Source organism: Mobula birostris, chromosome 1 (genome assembly GCF_030028105.1).
Source record: "Mobula birostris isolate sMobBir1 chromosome 1, sMobBir1.hap1, whole genome shotgun sequence".
NCBI lineage: Eukaryota > Metazoa > Chordata > Chondrichthyes > Myliobatiformes > Myliobatidae > Mobula > Mobula birostris.
The window spans coordinates 66,624,211-66,642,816 of record NC_092370.1 but is presented as its reverse complement, the minus strand read 5'-3'; the positions used below and the strand labels follow the sequence as shown (position 1 = coordinate 66,642,816).

Below are 18,606 nucleotides of genomic sequence, written 5' to 3'. Positions count from 1 at the left end.
CATCGGAGTTTGTTTTCATCAGAACTGCTTTCTTCCATTTTGTAAACATTGTTGGATTTTCCTTTCTGGGGTTTCTTGTTTCTCTGTATTTTGTCCTTTTTCTGCTGTTTACTAGCTTTGCATACCCTGCCAATGTGGCCCTGTTTACCACAGTTTCTGCATTCCTTGTCTTTAAACCAACAGTCATCAGGGTCATGTGACATGTTCCCACAACGGTAACATTTCTTTCCTTCATTTCTGTTCAGTGACATTTTATTCGTAGCATATTCCAGAGATTTTTGTTGTATCTCTGAAGCACCCCGTGCTGCTGTTTCTGTTGATATTGAAATGTTCAGCTCCTTCTCTAATGTAAGCTCTTTTTCACCCAGGAACTTCTTCTGTGTGGTTTCACAGTGTGTGCCACACACTAACGTGTCCCTCAATGCATCCGATAAACCAGCTCCAAATTGACAATGTTCTGATAATTTGCGCAATTCAGCACAATATTCAGAAATGCTTTCATTTTTGCTCTGATTCTGATTGTGAAATTTAAATCTTTCAGCAATGACCATTGGTTTGGGGTTTAAATGCTGTTGGAGAGTGTCTACTATTTGCTTGAATGTTTTGTCAACCGGCTTTTCAGGGGTTAACAAGCTCCGTAGCAGCCCGTATGTTTTTGCTCCCATAATACTGAGTAAGACGCTGGCTTTCTTTTCATCATTAACACCGTTAACCTCACAATATAACTCCACTCTCTCAATGTAAGTTGCCCAGTCTTTAATGCCACTATCAAATGCTGTAATGGTTCCAATCATTGCCGTCTTTGTTATGTTAGTTTAGCCCCGTTTTCCCCTTGTTTTCTTTTTGACTCACGCCACCAGTGCACTCCATCTAGATGCATGTGTTGCTCCTTGTTATCTCCCTTCTGGGGCAGGCAGACCCTCAGCCCCTGGGGGTCAGCACCGGCTGTGGTCTCACCTGGACGTGCTGCGGCTCCAACTGTGTCTCTTGGTCTCCCGACGTTCCCGACCCCGGCTGTGCTCCCGCTTCCTTTCAGACTCGTGGTCTCACTCTGCCTCCTACTCCTGCTCCCTTGCTCGTTCCTTGCGCTCTTCCTCTGAGTGCCATTATCAACTAAAACACGGCGTTCTGATAAGATGTAGGTTCATTAACCTCATCGCCAATTTGTTGTGTATGTGGCCTGTTTACACAACTATGTTATTAATAAAAACTCAGGAGACGGGAGCTAAGTTTCATGGTTCTTTACTGTAGAGTCCAAACTTGGCGCACACGTACAGGTCAATACGGACCTAATAGCGCATGCAACGATGTGTTACTAAAACATAAAGTAGTCCTTTATTATAATGTAGGCTATATGGTACAATATGAATAAAAGGTGAGGTAGTGTTCATGGGTTCAATGTCATCAGATAGCAGAGGAAAGGAAGCTGTTCCTGAATCGCTGAGTATGTGCCTTCAAGCTTCTGTACATCCATTCTGATGGTAACAGTGTGAAGAGGTCATGCCCCGGTTGATGGGCATCTTTAATAATGGATGTTGCCATTCTGAGGCACTGTTCCTTGATGATGTCTTGGATACTATGGAGGCTAGTACCCAAGATGGAGCTGACTAATTGAACAACTTTCTGTAGCTTCTTTCGATCCTGTGCAGGAGCACCTTCTCCCCTTTCTTCTTTCAGCCATGACTCAATGATGCACAGACCATACCTGCCAATCTCTATTTGAGATCTACCTTATTCCTTATACCGTGTACATTCACATATAAAACCTTCACTCCTTTATTCATCACCCTTTTAGATTTTTCCCCCATGTTACACTTCAACTCATTCCACTGGCTGCAATTTTGCCCTATGACGTGCCTGTCCTTCCTCATACTCTCACTATGCATTTCATGTACTTGTATACCAACTGACCCATCATAGCCCTATCATTCTGGTTCCTATCAACCTGCCAAATTAGTTTAAAGTCTTTCCAACAGCTCTAACAAACCGGCCAGCAAGGATATTGGTCTCCCTTGGCTTCAAGTGTAATTTGTCCTTTTTGTACAGGTCATTCCTTCCCCAGAAGAGATCCCAATGATCCAGAAATCTGAAGCTCTGCCCCCTGCATCAGTTCCTTAGCCACACATTCACCTACCAAATCACCTTGTTCTTATCCTCACAGCAATCCAGAGATTACTGCCCTGGAGGAGGTCCTGCTTTTCAGCTTCCTATTCAACTCCCTACATGAGGATGATCCAATAGGATGATTCTTTTCACCCTTCTGCTGAAGTTCCCACCATAATGGAGAGCAGTCTTTAACTAGTTTGATTCATTTTATCTGTGAATGCTATTTAGAGTAATGCCATGCTGGATTTGGAGCTACATATTTCTGACCCAGAGACAGATGCCAAGCAGTTCCAGTACAGCTTCAATACTGGCATCTATCCTGTATTGTAATTGCTTTGGCCAGAAAATGCAAAGCAAATCTCAGATTAATTACCATCCCAGCAGCCAGCTTTCAATGGGTGATGAAAGGCATTGTCAGTCAATTACAACTTGCACAACTGATGCTCAGTTGGCCTGTTAGAATATTATAGTTCCAGACCTCATTAAGTTGTTAATCCAAATGGATTCTAAAGGTGGTGAAGCGAGACATAACATCCCAATATACACGCAGTAGCCACTTCATTACATACCTCTTACACCTGATAAAGTGACCACTGAGTGTACATTCATGGTCACCTGCTGCTGTAGCCCATCCACTTCAAGGTCTGATGTGTTGTGCATTCAGAGATGCTCTTTCCCCTGCACACCACTGTTGTAATGCCTGGTTGTTTGAGTTACTGTCACCTTCCCATCAGCTTGAAATAGTCCAGTCGTTCTACTCTGACCTCCCTCAATAACAGGGCACTTTTGCTCACAGAACTGCCACTCACTGGATTTTTTTTTGTTTTTGCACCTTTTTTTGTAAATTCTGGATACTGTTGTGCATGAAAATCCTGAGATATGGGCAGTTTCTGAGATACTTAAACTACCTGGTCTGCACCAAGTTCAAGTTTAATTATCATTCAACCATACACAAATACCTATAAATACAGCCAGTGTTCCTCTAAAGCCAAAGTGCAAAACACCAACAATTATTCCACAATTAAAGTCTCTTAGATCTCACTTCTTCCCCATTCTGATGTTTGGTCTGAACAACAACTGAATCTCTTGACCATGTTTTATGCATTGAGTTGCTGTCATGATTGGTTGATTATATATTTGTATTAATGAGCAGGTGTACAGGTGGGGTTGAGAGGGATAATAAATCAGTTATGATGGAATGGCAAAGCAGACTCAATGGGCCAAAAGGCCTAATTCTACTCCTATGCCATATGGTCTTATGGAACCTAATAAAGTGGCTACTGAATGTAAAGACAGCATTCAACTGATTATGAACCTCGAATACACGGTTAACTTGAAAAAGGAAAGAGGACAACAAACCTCTCAGAGATGTATCACTGTGGAGGACGATATCTCTGCATGTTAGAAAGCAACAAGTGATTTGTTAGTATATTCTAGCCCACTCCACATCTGTAGACACTTGTAAGAGCCTTCGGTGACATACCAAATCTCCTCAAATGAAGCAGAGTTGTTGACATGCCTTCTTCATAAGTGCATCAATTTGTTGGGCCCAAAATAGATCCTCTGAGATGTTGACGTACAGAAACATAAAGCTGCTTACCCAATCCACTGCGAACCCTGCAATGACTGGTGCGCGTTCTCCTGACCTCCACTCCCTAGGGCCCACAATCAATTTCCTGGTCTTGCTGACATAAGTGTGAGATTTTTATTGTGACACCACTCAACCAGCCGATCCATATCACTTTTCTATTCCTCCTCTTCACTATCTGAGATTTACCAATAGCAGCAACTGCCACAGACTCAGTCTGGCAGCTATGTTCTGGAGGGTTCAGTCAGTTGGTGAGGTAGACTGAAATTCTTTATCCAAAGTACATCTTTCAGCAGGAGTTAATGTTTGTCTCCAGGGAACAGCCAGAGCACACAGTTATTTGTGATGAACTCTGACATAACCATTGCATCTCTGTGTTGACAGATGTAATTCCAGAAGATGGATAATGTGGTATTATGATTCCAACTGTGCTTGAAGGATCCAATAAGATTTTATAAACTGGTAAGCATGGCATTGCTTGTTTTAAAATTATGGTGATGAAGAGTTTTGCCATACTCAGGAGTCACCCAATAGGATTGGTATGTCCTTTTCTCACAAAGCCTCAAGAACATCAAGTGCAGAACATTACCTGATTGATTTGTCATTGTTTTTTTGCAGAAACTTTTACTTATTTATTTTTTTAGCCTTGGGACAGTGATAGGAACAGATGGTATGGGAAAGTATTTAGTTAGGGGAGGGTGAATTATGATGCTATAAGGCAGGAACTTGGGAGCGTAAATTGGAAGCTTAAGTACTCAGGGAAGTGCAGAATAAAAATGTGGAGGTTGTTTAGGGAGCACTTCCATGGGATTCTGGATAGGTTTGTCCCACTAAGTCAGCGAAAGGTGAAGGAACCATGGTCGACCATAGATGTGGAACATCTCATCAAAAGGAAGAAAGAAGGTTTAGGATGCAAGGATCAGAAAGGGCTCTGGAGAGTTAAAAGGTAGCCATAAAGGAGGTTTAAGAATAGACTTAGGAGAGCTAGAAGGGTAGATGAGAAGGCCTTGGCAAGTATGATAAAGGTAAACTCCAAGGCTTTCTACACCAACGTGAAGAGGAGGATGATTAGAATGAGGATCAGGGTAAAGAATGAAACATGTGCCTGGAGTTAGGGGAGGTAGGGGCAGTCCTTAATGAATACTTTACTTCAGTATTCATCAGTGAGAGGGACCTTGACAAATGTAAGGACAGTGTCAAACAAGCTGTTTTGCTGGAACATGTCGACGTCAAGAAAGAGGACGTGTTGGTACCTTTGAAAAACATTAGGATTGTTAAAAGTCCCCAGGGCTAGATGGGTTACCATGGGAGGTGAGGGAAGAGATTGCTACACCTTTGGCAATGATCTTTGCATCCTCATAGGCCACAGGAGAAATACCAGATGATTGTAGGGTGGCAAATGCTATTCCCCTGTACAAGAAAGGTGATAGGGATGATCCTGGGAATCATAGACCAATGAGTTATGAATTATGAATGAATTACCAATGAATTATACCCAATTGGGGCAGATTCTTAGAGACAGGACTTAATGAGCATTTGGAGAAGCGTAGTCTGATCAGGAACAATCAGCATGATTTGTGAGGGTCAGGTCATGCCTCATGAACCTGATTGAATTCTGTGAGAAAGTGACAAAACAAGTTTGTGAAGGTAGAGTTGTTTATATAGTGTATATGGATTTTAGCAAAGCATTTGACAAAGATCCCTATGGTTGGTTCATTCAGAAAGTCAGGAAGCATGGGCTCCAGGGTAACTTGGCTGTGTGGATTCATAATTAGCTTGCCCACAGAAGGCAGAGGCATGTAGCATATTCTACCTGGAGACTGGTGACTACTGGGGTTCAGCAGGCATCTGAACAGTTAGCTGCTTATCTTGCTGCTTAACTTCTTGAGAATTTACAACAAATTTTTATCACACATTGACTAGAGTGGTTAAAAATGGTAGATTTCCTGACATCAGTGGAGAGAGAAAAATAGAGTGAACATATCTGATCAAAGATTCATCATCAGAACTCAACATGGAAATAGGCCCATTGGGTTGATGACAAACATCAAGGAGATATTTACCCAAATGCTATCCAAACACATTTTATTCTCCCCATAAACCCATCACCTCACCCCAAGTCCCTGCTCTCACCTACACTAGGGCCATTTTACAATGACCAATTAACACCCCTACACACTTTTGACGTGAGAGGAAACTGAAGCATCTAGAGAATATGTACCTGCTCACGGTTACTGTCTAAACTCCATCCACAGTGATGGAGGTCACAACTGAATGCAGGTCTCTGGAGATGTGAGGCTCACAAGCATGAATTGCAAGCCAGTACGTCCTACACCTCACCTCAGTCTATCGATCACCTTAGAATCCTTTCTCGCCATCTCCCTTCTCGATCTTTTGCACCTTACTGTTTCCCTGCACTGCACTTTCTCTGTATCGGTTACTTTATTCTGCATTGTGTTGTTTTACCTCAATGCACTGTGTAATGATCTGATCTGTATGAACAGTAAGCAAGACACACTTTTCACTGATCTCGATAATACAATAATAAATCGTCCAATTCTATCTCGCCTCTCCACTCTCAGTCCTTTCCTTCCCACAGAGCCTGCTCGACCTGCCGAGTTCTCCCAGCAAACTGTTTATTGCAAGTCAGTATTATCTGGTAGGGTTGAATGGCCCGTTTTCATACAATTATAAATAAATTGATACAAATTTAAAAATTAGAAGTCTTGTATCTTGTCACAATGTGTACAATTAACTACCCTGGCGCCAGGTATTGCTGATCCTTTCCTGCCAATTTTTCTCCTCGGTACTGGCAGTATTCCGGGCAGTCCCACGCTGGGGGCTTTTCTGTGGTGCGCGGCGCACAGTGTGTGACACGAAGAGTTGGTGGTTGGGGCCGGGGCCGGGCGGTGCACCGGTCGGTCCAGTTCATCCTGCTGCGAGGAGCCGAGGTCGTTGTCATCGTCCCGTCACGGTTTCACTCAGCGACTGGTAGGAGCCAGGGTCAGTAAACGTCGGGAAACCACAGGGACTTGGTGGCGTTGCCCACAGAATCTGCCAAGGAAAGCGGCGGTCTGTGGTGAAAGTATTAACCAGTTCCTTCAAGCTCATTTAGATTGGCATGCGATCAGATTAGACAATTATTTTATATAAATGGAATTATCTGACCCCTTCTATCATCTCTTTTGCATTTTAACCACGTCCATTTTGTGTAAATGTAACTCTTAGAAAATTGGACACGACTTTTTTTTTGCATACTGCCGGGGATGTGAACCTCACCCTCAACAGTTAGTACGGAAACTGGTCCGTGCCCACCAATATCCCTCCATCCAATCTAGCCCCATTTATCTGCGTTTAATATTTTTTCTCTATTATGTACCTATCCAATTGTCTTACAAAAATTGTTAATTGCAAAATGCCGGAGGAACTCAGCAGACCAGACAGTGTCTATGATGCCAGGCTTGCCTAATTCCTCCGGCATTTTGTGTGTGTTACTTTGATTTTCAGCATCTGCAGATTTTCTCTTGATTGTGTTACAAAAATTGTGATTGTGCATACTTCAGCCATTTCTTCTGACAGCTGATTCATTTCGCAATCCTTTCATAAATTAGTATTTAGCAAATCTTAATGCAATTTGGAATCCTACATAAAAGTGGTATTTTTGCTTTAACTTAATGAAGTGCACTTTGAAAGATAATCTTATTCTCATTCCATCGCATTGTATCAAGTTAACATTCCTTATGCAAAATGAGTGTGTCAAATTGAAGGGACTGTCTGAACACTTTAAAGAACTCTCACCCCACAACCTATAAGACAGCAGAATCTGGCCACTTAGCCCATCAAGTCTACTCAGTCATGGCTGATTTATTTTTCCCTGTCAATCTGAATCTCCTGTGTTCTCTCTGTAACCTTTGACACCCTTACTAATCAAGAACCTATAAACAGCAGAAAGGAAACTATAGACCAGTTAGCCTGATCTCAGTAGTTCAGAGGATGTTGGAAGTCAATTGTTAAGGATGAAGTTATGGAATACCTGGTGACACAAGACAAGTCAGGACAAAGTCAGCATGGTTTCCTTAAGGGAAAACCCTGCCTGACGAACCTGTTGGAATTCTTTGAGGAGATTACGTGTAGGATAGATACAGGGGATGCAGAGAATGTTGTATATTTGGATTTTCAGAAGGGCTTTGACAAAGTGCCACACACAAGGCTGCTTACCAAATTAAGAGCCCATGGTATTACAGGAAAGCTACTAGCATGATTACAGCATTGGCTGATTGGTAGCAGGCAGTGAGTGGGCATAAAAGGATCTTTTTCTGGTTGGCACCTAGTGACTAGTGGTGTTCCACAGGGGTTGGTGTTAGGACCACTTCTTTTTATGCTGTATATAAATGATTCAGATGATGGAATAGATGGCTTTGTTGCCAAGTTTGCAAATGATACGAAGATTGGTGGAGGGGCAGGTGGTGTTGAGGAAATGGGTAGGATGCAGAAAGACTTAGACAGATTAGGAGAATGGGCAAGAAAGTGGCAAATGAAATATAATGTTGGAAAATGCATGATCATGCACTTTGGTAGAAGAAATAAATGTGCGGACTATTCCAAACGGGGAGAAAATCCAAAACTCGCAATGCAAAGGGACTTGGGAGTCCTTATGCAGGACACTTTAAAGGTTAACTTGCAGGTTGAGTTGGTGGTAAGGAAGGCAACTGCAATGTTAGCATTCATTTCAAGCGGTCTGTAATATAAGTGCAGGGATGTGATGCTGAGACTTTACAAAGCGCTGGTGAGGTCTCACCTTGAGTATTGTGGACAGTTTTGGGCTCCTTATCTAAGATGTGCTGGCATTGAAGAGGGTTCTGGTGAGGTTCACAACGATGATTCTGGGAATGAAAGCATATCATATGAGGAATGTTTGATGGCTCTGGATCCGTACTCGTTGGAATTTAGAAGGGTAAGGGTGGATCTCATGGAAATCTTTCAAATGTTGAAAGGCCTGGACAGAGTAGATTTGGAAAGGATGATTCCCATGGTGGGGGAGTCTAGGATGTGAGGTCACAGCCTCAGGATAGAGGGGATTCCATTTAAAATAGAGATGTGGATTAATTTCTTTAGCCAGAGGGTGGTGAATTTGTGGAAATTGGTACCACAGGCAGCTGTGGAGGCCAGGATGTTGGGTGTATTTAAGGTGGAGATTGATAGGTTCTTGATTGGCCATGGCACCAAAGGTTACGGGGAGAAGGCCAGGCAGTGGGGCTGAGGAGGGGGAAAAGAAGGATGAACCATGAATGAATGGTGGAGCAGACTTGATGGGCCAAATAACCTAATTCTACTCCGGTCTGTGATCTATTTAGACGAGTAGAATTTCTGTGTATGTTTTAAATATTACAGTGGAGTATCGGAATATTATTTCTGTCAAGCAACTAGCTAATGAAAAGAACAAATAAACTTAGCTGTTATTAACGAGAATTCCCTTGTTTTTTTTTCCGTGGAGGCTGGGAAATAGTGTTTTTTTTTGTTTATTACTTATGGGTAAATATAAACAGTGATTGATTCTGTTAATGGTTATTTTCCAGAAAGTATTTGAAAAGGATGGCAAAGAACAAATCAAAGGCACAGAAACACAAAGATGTTTTCAAAGTTGTCAACAGCAAAAATATAAAAGCCAAAAGCAAAACCAAACCTGTAACTACAAGTCTGAAGAAGGTCAGTCTGTACTTCAGTGTATTGTCAAAGAAATAACTGTTAGCTCCCGCATTAGTAAATTGGTGCGGCAGAACAAATTGAAATGTTTCAGTTTTTCTGATTGATTTGCACATTTTTGTTGCTGTCTGGATACTATCAGGCTAGATTGTATTCCGTCCAATCCACTGCTAGTACGTTATCTAACCTTCTGCGGCCACACAACTGGCAACTTCAAGGGCTTTATTCTGTGACTGTTGTGTCTTGCAGAGTGGGAGTTGCTGTCGGGATTCTAGGTGCCACACGCTGAGATCTTGTCCCATTGAACACTGTCCTGACATCCGTTAATGTTCCATGTTGTCAAAGATCTTCTTTACCATTTTTAAGTGCTTCTGATAGTTTGAGGGTTCCTTAAGGTTGTTATAGCCAGGAGTGGTAGTGAGGATAAGCTCCCACTACTAATTAAATGCTCTCAATTGTGTACATCTCAGATATCCTCTGACAACCAAGTCCAGTTCCTGGCTTTCACTTGTGACTTAGCCACTAAGTCCGGCAGAACCATTTCTACTGATATCAGTCTCTACTCATCAGCCATGGTTGGCAGCTCATCTAGGAGAAGGAAACTGTGATCTCAAACCTCCACTGCCTTGCGGTTATACCTACTCATGGGTAAGAAATCCCGAGGAAAAATCCGGAGCTGGAGTCCATAAGGCATTCCTATATTGAGTTTTACGCTGACGGGCACCTCCTGCAACGCTGCTGGTGCCAGACTGTTTTGGTCTCCTTTCCTTTGGATCTATCAGCTGGGGGCTTGGATGCTAAGCCACACCTGAAGGCCAGGAGCTGGATTTGGTTGTCAGAGGCTATTTGAGCTGCTGCTTTTGGGAGCATTTACTAGGGAGCTTGTCCCAGCTGTAACGATCTTAAAGAACCAACTCAAGATGAAGAGCATGGGATAGACATGAAGGAAGGGGAGGTGGGGTGGCGTTGCTGGTTAAAGAAGAGATTAACGCAATAGAAAGGAAGGACATAAGCCGGGAAGATGTGGAATCGATATGGGTAGAGCTGCGTAACAGTAAGGGGCAGAAGACGCTGGTGGGAGTTGTGTACAGGCCACCTAACAGTAATAGTGAGGTTGGAGATGGTATTAAACAGGAAATTAGAAATGTGTGCAATAAAGGAACAGCAGTTATAATGGGTGACTTCAATCTACATGTAGATTGGGTGAACCAAATCGGTAAAGGTGCTGAGGAAGAGGATTTCTTGGAATGTATGCGGGATGGTTTTTTGAACCAACATGTCGAGGAACCAACTAGAGAGCAGGCTATTCTGGACTGGGTTTTGAGCAATGAGGAAGGGTTAATTAGCAATCTTGTCATGAGAGGCCCCTTGGGTAAGAGTGACCATAATATGGTGGAAGTCTTCATTAAGATGGAGAGTGACATAGTTAATTCAGAAACAAAGGTTCTGAACTTAGAGGGGTAACTTTGAAGGTATGAGACGTGAATTAGCTAAGATAGACTGGCAAATGACACTTAAAGGATTGACGGTGGATATGCAATGGCAAGCATTTAAAGGTTGCATGGATGAACTACAACAATTGTTCATCCCAGTTTGGCAAAAGAATAAATCAAGGAAGGTAGTGCACCCGTGGCTGACAAGAGAAATTAGGGATAGTATCAATTCCAAAGAAGAAGCATACAAATTAGCCAGAGAAAGTGGCTCACCTGAGGACTAGGAGAAATTCAGAGTTCAGCAGAGGAGGACAAAGGGCTTAATTAGGAAGGGGAAAAAAGATTATGAGAGAAAACTGGCAGGGAACATAGAAACTGACTGTAAAAGCTTTTATAAATATGTAAAAAGGAAAAGACTGGTAAAGACAAATGTAGGTCCCCTACAGACAGAAACAGGTGAATTGATTATGGGGAGCAAGGCCATGGCAGACCAATTGAATAATCACTTTGGTTCTGTCTTCACGAAGGAGGACATAAATAATCTTCCAGAAATAGTAGGGGACAGAGGGTCCAGTGAGATGGAGGAACTGAGTGAAATACATGTTAGTAGGGAAGTGGTGTTAGGTAAATTGAAGGGATTGAAGGCAGATAAATCCCCAGGGCCAGATGGTCTGCATCCTAGAGTGCTTAAGGAAGTAGCCCAAGAAATAGTGGATGCATTAGTGATAATTTTTCAAAACTCCTTAGATTCTGGACTAGTTCCTGAGGATTGGAGGGTGGCTAATGTAACCCTACTTTTTAAAAAAGGAGGGAGAGAGAAACCGGGGAATTATAGACTGGTTAGCCTAACGTCGGTGGTGGGGAAACTGCTGGAGTCAGTTATCAAAGATGTGATAACAGCACATTTGGAAAGCGGTGAAATCATCGGACAAAGTCAGCATGGATTTGTGAAAGGAAAATCATGTCTGATGAATCTCATAGAATTTTTTGAGGATGTAACTAGTAGAGTGGATAGGGGAGAACCAGTGGATGTGGTATATTTGGATTTTCAAAAGGTTTTTGACAAGGTCCCACACAGGAGATTAGTGTGCAAACTTAAAGCACATGGTATTGGGGGTAAGGTATTGATGTGGATGGAGAATTGGTTAGCAGACAGGAAGCAAAGAGTGGGAATAAACGGGCACTTTTCAGAATGGCAGGCAGTGACTAGTTGGGTACCGCAAGGCTCAGTGCTGGGACCCCAGTTGTTTACAATATATATTAATGACTTGGATGAGGGAATTAAATGCAGCATCTCCAAGTTTGCAGATGACACAAAGCTGGGTGGCAGTGTTAGCTGTGAGGAGGATGCTAAGAGGATGCAGAGTGACTTGGATAGGTTGGGTGAGTGGGCAAATTCATGGCAGATGCAACTTAATGTGGATAAATGTGAAGTTATCCACTTTGGTGGCAAAAATAGGAAAACAGATTATTATCCGAATGGTGGCCAATTAGGAAAAGGGGAGGTGCAACGAGACCTGGATGTCATTATACACCAGTCATTGAAAGTGGGCATGCAGGTACAGCAGGCGGTGAAAAAGGCGAATGGTATGCTGGCATTTATAGCGAGAGGATTCGAGTACAGGAGCAGGAAGGTACTACTGCAGTTGTACAAGGCCTTGGTGAGACCACACCTGGAGTATTGTGTGCAGTTTTGGTCCCCTAATCTGAGGAAAGACATCCTTGCCATAGAGGGAGTACAAAGAAGGTTCACCAGATTGATTCCTGGGATGGCAGGACTTTCATATGAAGAAAGACTGGATGAACTGGGCTTGTACTCATTGGAATTTAGAAGATTGATGGGGGATCTGATTGAAATGTATAAAATCCTAAAGGGATTGGACAGGCTAGATGCAGGAAGATTGTTCCCGATGTTGGGGAAGTCCCGAACGAGGGGTCACAGTTTGAGGATAAAGGGGAAGCCTTTTAGGACTGAGATTAGGAAAAGCTTCTTCACACAGAGAGTGGTGAATCTGTGGAATTCTCTGCCACAGGGAACAGTTGAGGCCAGTTCATTGGCAATATTTAAGAGGGAGTTAGATATGGCCCTTGTGGCTATGGGGATCAGGGGGTATGGAGGGAAGGCTGGGGCAGGGTTCTGAGTTGGATGATCAGCCATGATCATAATAAATGGCAGTGCAGGCTCAAAGGGCCGAATGGCCTACTCCTGCACCTATTTTCTATGTTTCTATGATCCCTGAAATCGTAAGGATTGGCAGTGGAGATGATGCATTCTAAATTGTGTTGAGAATGGTAAGTCCATGTGTTTGGAACATATAGAAGCTCTGTGTAAGGGGAGGAGCACATCATCTCGTAGAAGAGTCTGGTTCCTTCCTTGACCTCAGACCTCACAAAACTGGACAAAGTCTCTAAGTGATCCTCTATTCCAGGAGACTGCCTAAAAATGTGAGGTGATATTAACCAGCTTACTCTACACAATTATCCTTGCTACCCTGGATGTTCTGGCCTCTAAAAATGGAATTATTTTGTATGAACATCACTTCCTGTATGTAAGCTGTTTATTGTATCATTTCCTGTGTAGGTTAATTTGGATTTCAACTTGAAGCATATGGTGTTGAAAGACACCCATCTCCATCCCCTCCTTATTTGCCCTTGAAATAGCAATGTCTTTTTACAAGTAATTCTCATTGAAAACCCTGAAGGAAGCTTCTGACTTGCATAATTTTTTGAGAAGGTGTTTCGAAGTCAATCAGGTGAAGGACTGGGGTGTAAGGAAACAGCAAACACTATTTGGCTGATGCATAAGCAAGATATATGGAATAGTCATCTGGAATTTTCCATTTTAAAAGCAGTTCACAAGGATCTCTAGAATTTCAGTAAATAGGAAGAATCCCTTAAATCTTGAACTTCAAATAGAATACAGATTTTATTTAAAGAATAGGAAATAAATTTGCCTATTGCTGCAATAGGTCTACAGCAGATGAAATCACACTGGCTCTCCATTCGACCTTGGATCACCTAGACAATAGCGTTACTACATCAGGCTGCTGTTTATTCATTACAGCTCCGCATTCAATACTATCATTCCCTCTGTAGTAATCAACAACATCCAAAACCTGGACATCTGTACCTCCATCTGCAACTGGATCCTTGACTTCCCCAACGGGAGACCACAGTCAATGCAGATTGGAAAAAACATCTCCTCACTGCCAATCAATACTGGCGCACCTCAATGACGTGTGCTTAGCCTGCTACTCCACTCACGACTGTGTGGTTAGGCACAGTCTGAATACCATCTATAAATTTGCTGATGACACAACTATTGGTGGCAGAATCTCCGATGGTGACGAGGAGGTGCACAGGAGCAAGATCGATCAACTGGTGGAGAGGTATTGCACTCAACATCAGTAATACCAATGAATTGATTGTGGACTTCAGGAAGAAGTCGTCAAGGGATTACACATCAGCCCACGTCAGGGAATAAGCAATGGAAAAGGTGAACAGTTTCAAGTCCCTGAGTGTCAACATCTCTGAAGATCAATCCTGGGCTCAACATATTGATACAATTACAAAGAAGGCAGGCCAACAGGTATATTTCATTAGGATTTTATGGAGACTTGGTATGACATAAAAGACTCAAATTTCTACAGATGTACCATGCAGAACATTCCAACTGGTTATATCACCATCTGGCATGGAAGAGCCACTGCACAGGATTGGAAGAAGCTGCAGAAAATTGCAAACTCATTCAGCTCCATCATGGGTACTAGCCTCCCCAGCATCAAGGACATCTTCAAAAGACGATGCCTCAAGAAGGTGGTATCTGTCATTAAGGACCTTTTTTTTACCCAGAACATGCTCTCTTCTGGTTGCTATCATCAACGAGGAGGTGCAAGAGCTTGAAGACACATGCTCAATGTTTTAGGAATATCACCTTCAGCACTGCCATCAGATTTCTGAATGTATAATAAACCCAAGTACACTACCTATTATTTTTTGTTTTTTCTTTGAACTACTTAATTTAATTCTTTTATATCTTATTGTAATTAATAGTTTATTCTAATGTATTGCAATGTACTGCTGCAAAACAACATATTTCATGGCATACACCAGTGATACTAAACCTGATTCTGATGATGAGGGGAGAATTAGTTTTATGTGGTTTTAGCAAATTTAAAAAATAAATTGCCACTGCTTAGATTGAAGGCTCTTAAGATAGGCTAGGGAGAAATAACTGAATTTCTAACTATTGTGCTTTGAATATCAAAGCGAAAGAAAAATGTTGGCTTTACTCAGTAGACCTGGCAACACTTCTGGAAAGTGAAAAAGTTTACATTTCAGGTCAGTGGGCTTTCATCAGAAAAGGAAAAGTGAGAAAACACATGTTTAAGTTGCAGAAAGCTGGAGACGTGTAGAGAATAAAGTTGGAGAACTAAAATTAAAGAATGCTGGAAATATTCTGCTGATCAGGTAGCATAAGCGGTAGGGGAGAAAACTGACAGTGCTCTGCATGGATGACCTTGTGCATTTTGACGTGAACATTGGTAAAGCTGGTTTTTGGAAATAGTTGAGCCTCAGGGGCTGAAGTGTAAGGTCAGAAGGTAAGTTGCTATTCTTTTAGCTTGTTTTAAAATAGCAGAAAAGACCAAAGTCACAGAGAATAAAGCAGGAGTAGGATCTGCATTGATTTATCTTCGGGTTACAAGGCATGAGTTGGAGGATACCTGGCTATTACTTTTTTGCTAGTGTTTAAAGCAAGAATAAAGGAGAGGGGGGTGCTGATACAGACCAGTCAGCCTAGCATTCATAGAGTTGTAGAGCACAGAAATAGGCCCTTTGATTCTCTGATGTTGAATGTTTATACTAAGCTTACTTGCCTGCATGTAGCCTAATTTTATTCATGTGCAAAGCTTTGACTAATCTATTAATTACTGTGAAAATGCTGGAATCCATAATAAAAGTTGTGACGGTAAGGTACCTTTTTAAAAAAAGTTATATGTTTAATTAATTGTTTAATGCCAGAATTAATTTGATTCAGTAAATTTTGACCAAACTATTAGAAATCATTGAAGATGTATTTCATTCTTTAATTTTTGTTATGGGTATGGGCATTGTCAATAAGAAATATTAATTGCCCATACGTAAACTCCCTCAAGAAAGTTCAGATGAGTTGCCACCTTGAAATTAATGCAGTCTTTCTGATGCAGGTTTACCTACATTGCCATGTGGTCCCACTATTTAGACCAAGAAGCAAGATTGTCAATTATATTTCCAAATCAGTATGGCATGTAACTTGGTGGAAACCTGCAGATGGCAGTGATCTGGCAAACCTTGTCCTTCATGGTGGAGATGCTGTCATAGTAGCCAGAGTGAATAAGAGGGAACCAATGAATGTAGTGCATTTGGATCTTCAGTAGGCTGGTTAACAAACAGGAAACAGAGCAGGAATGAATCAATCTTATTTAGCTTAATACCTGGGTCACAGTTGTTCATGACCTATATCAAAAATTTGGCTGAGAGGTCTGACCAATTGTACTATTTCTCAAGTTTGATAATATAAAACTAAATTGGAAGGTGCAATGTTGTGGGGATACACTGAAGTTTCCAGAGGATATATCACAGGAATTGAATGGACAACAATGTGGAAGATGAAGTACTTAGTGGAAAAATGTGAAGTTGTCAATTCTGATAGAAATGAAGGGATGCTCTGTTTTTAAATTGTGAAAGATGATAAGCACTGATGTTCAAAAGACCTGCCTGTCCTTATACAAATGCCTTTGAAAGCTAACAAGCAGTTGTAGTATGCGTTTAGAAAGGCATATAGTATATTGGTAATCTAAGGTTTGAATATAAGTAAAGATGTCTTACTGCATTTAAGTAGGGCCTTGTTAAGATCACATCTGGAGTATTATGTACAATTTTGTTCTCCTTACTTAAAGGTATACCCGCTATAAGTGTGAGTACCATGAAGATTTACCATACTGGTTCCTGGATTAGCAGTTCTATGTATAAGTAGCCTTGTGTTCCCTAGAGCAGGGGTCCCCAACCTTTTTTGCACCGCGGACCGGTTTAATATTGACGATATTCTTGCTGACCGGGGGGTGTTCAAGTTCAACAGTGCATGACAGGGAATGAGGAAAGGTGCAGCTGACTCGTATCGTTTCCTTGCGGCCTGGTAGCATATGCTTTGCGGCCCGGTGGTTGGGGACCACTGCTCTGGAGTTCAGATGAAAAGCAATCTCATTAAGATGCAATTAATCATGAGGGGCTTGACAGGTTTGTTGCACAGAGGATATTTCCCCTGGTTGAGTTTAGAAATAGAGGTCACAGGGTTAAAATAAAAAGTACCCCATTTAGGATGAAATGAGAAATCTCTCCAACCAAAGGTTGATGAATCTTTGGAATTCTCAATTCTGAAGGACTGCAAAGATTGAAAGATTTCTGAATTTAAGGAGGAGTGTGAGCAGTGCACGAAAATAGTGCTTAGAGTAGAATATCAGACATTTCCAGTTGAATGGTGGAACAGGCTTGAGGGGCAAATGACCTTTTCATATCTTTTATGTTCATGTGGCCAATTTAAGTCTCACTCTTGCATGGTTTACTCTGAGCAATGAGCCTATTTAAGTTTTAGAGAGAGGGCATTACTTTTCTTGCATTTCAGTTTTGTCATTTTTTACTCTTAGGGGTTAGTGCACTGCTTTACAGCGGGGTCGCCAACCTTTTTTGCACTGCGGACTGGCCGACTGGGGGGGGGGGGGTGTTCAAGTAGGGTTAAACTCACTTCAACATGTCTTTTACAGTTAGGGTTGCTAACTTTCTCACTCCCAAATAACGGACAAAAGTAGCAGTCAAATCCTGGAAACTTGAGGAATTCTGCAGATGCTGGAAATTTAAGCAACACACATCAAAGCTGCTGGTGAACGCAGCAGGCCAGGCAGCATCTTTAGGAAGAGGTACAGTCGACGTTTCCCCGAAACGTCGACTGTACCTCTTCCTAGAGATGCTGCCTGGCCTGCTGCGTTCACCAGCAACTTTGATGTTAGTCAAATCCCGGGACACTTTACCTCAGGAAAGACTACCATGACCATGAAGCCTTGTGCAGGCGCTTGTGTGCACATGTGCGTTCGTGCCAATTTTTCTCCCCACAAATCGGTTTTGCCATCATCTTCCCAACTATACATACGTTATTTCTTCTTTATATAGGCTGTGTATTTATCATATCATTCCTGCTTTATGTTAGTGTTATTTATTTTCAGTTTTATGTGTTATTTGGTATGATTTGTTAGGTTATTTTTTGGGTCTGGGAACGCTCAAAAATTTCTCCCATATAAATGAATGGTAATTGCTTCTTCACTTCACGCCATTTTGGCATGAAAGGTTTCATAGGAACGCTCTAGCTTAGCGGGGGAAATACGGGACAAACCAATTTAGCCGAATATTCGGGATGTCCCGGCAAATACGGGACAGTTGGCAACCCTATGTTCAAGTTCAACAGTGCGTGACAGGGAATGAGGAAAGGTGCAGCTGACTGATATCGTTCCCTCGTGGCCTGGTAGCACATGCTTTGCAGCTCGGTACCAGTCCGTGGCCGGTGGTTGGGGACCGCTGCTTTACAGTGCTTGCTGTAAGATTGGAGTTCGATTTCTGATGCAATCTGAAAGGAATTTGCACATTTTCCCTGAGGCTGTGTGGCTTTCCTCCAGGTGCTCCAGTTTCCTCCCACGGTCCAAAGACATTAAGGTTAGTGAGTTGTGGGTGTGCCCGACGCAGGCCCCC

General features: G+C 42.1%; 2 protein-coding genes across 6 annotated transcripts in view; one reads left to right on the top strand and one right to left on the bottom strand.

The window, feature by feature from the left end:
* Positions 1-18,606, top strand: part of LOC140196724 (ribosomal biogenesis factor-like) — a 79,162-nt gene that overhangs the window by 53,077 nt on the left and 7,479 nt on the right. For 2 of the 5 annotated variants that reach the window (XM_072256437.1, XM_072256403.1), the window contains one exon: positions 9,271-9,400. In XM_072256437.1, coding sequence (XP_072112538.1) covers positions 9,287-9,400 — 114 coding nt within the window. In that variant the 5' untranslated portion in view covers positions 9,271-9,286. Of the gene's footprint in view, positions 1-4,078; positions 4,157-6,510; positions 6,698-9,270; positions 9,401-18,606 lie in introns of those variants that run through there. The other 3 variants (XM_072256412.1, XM_072256422.1, XM_072256430.1) reach the window with 3 other exon arrangements.
* Positions 5,355-18,606, bottom strand: part of LOC140196708 (transcription factor E2F5-like) — a 61,544-nt gene continuing 48,292 nt past the window's right edge. The window contains exon 11 of the transcript XR_011885789.1: positions 5,355-6,748. The gene's annotated coding sequence lies outside the window, so the exon portion shown is untranslated. The remainder of the gene's footprint in view (positions 6,749-18,606) is intronic.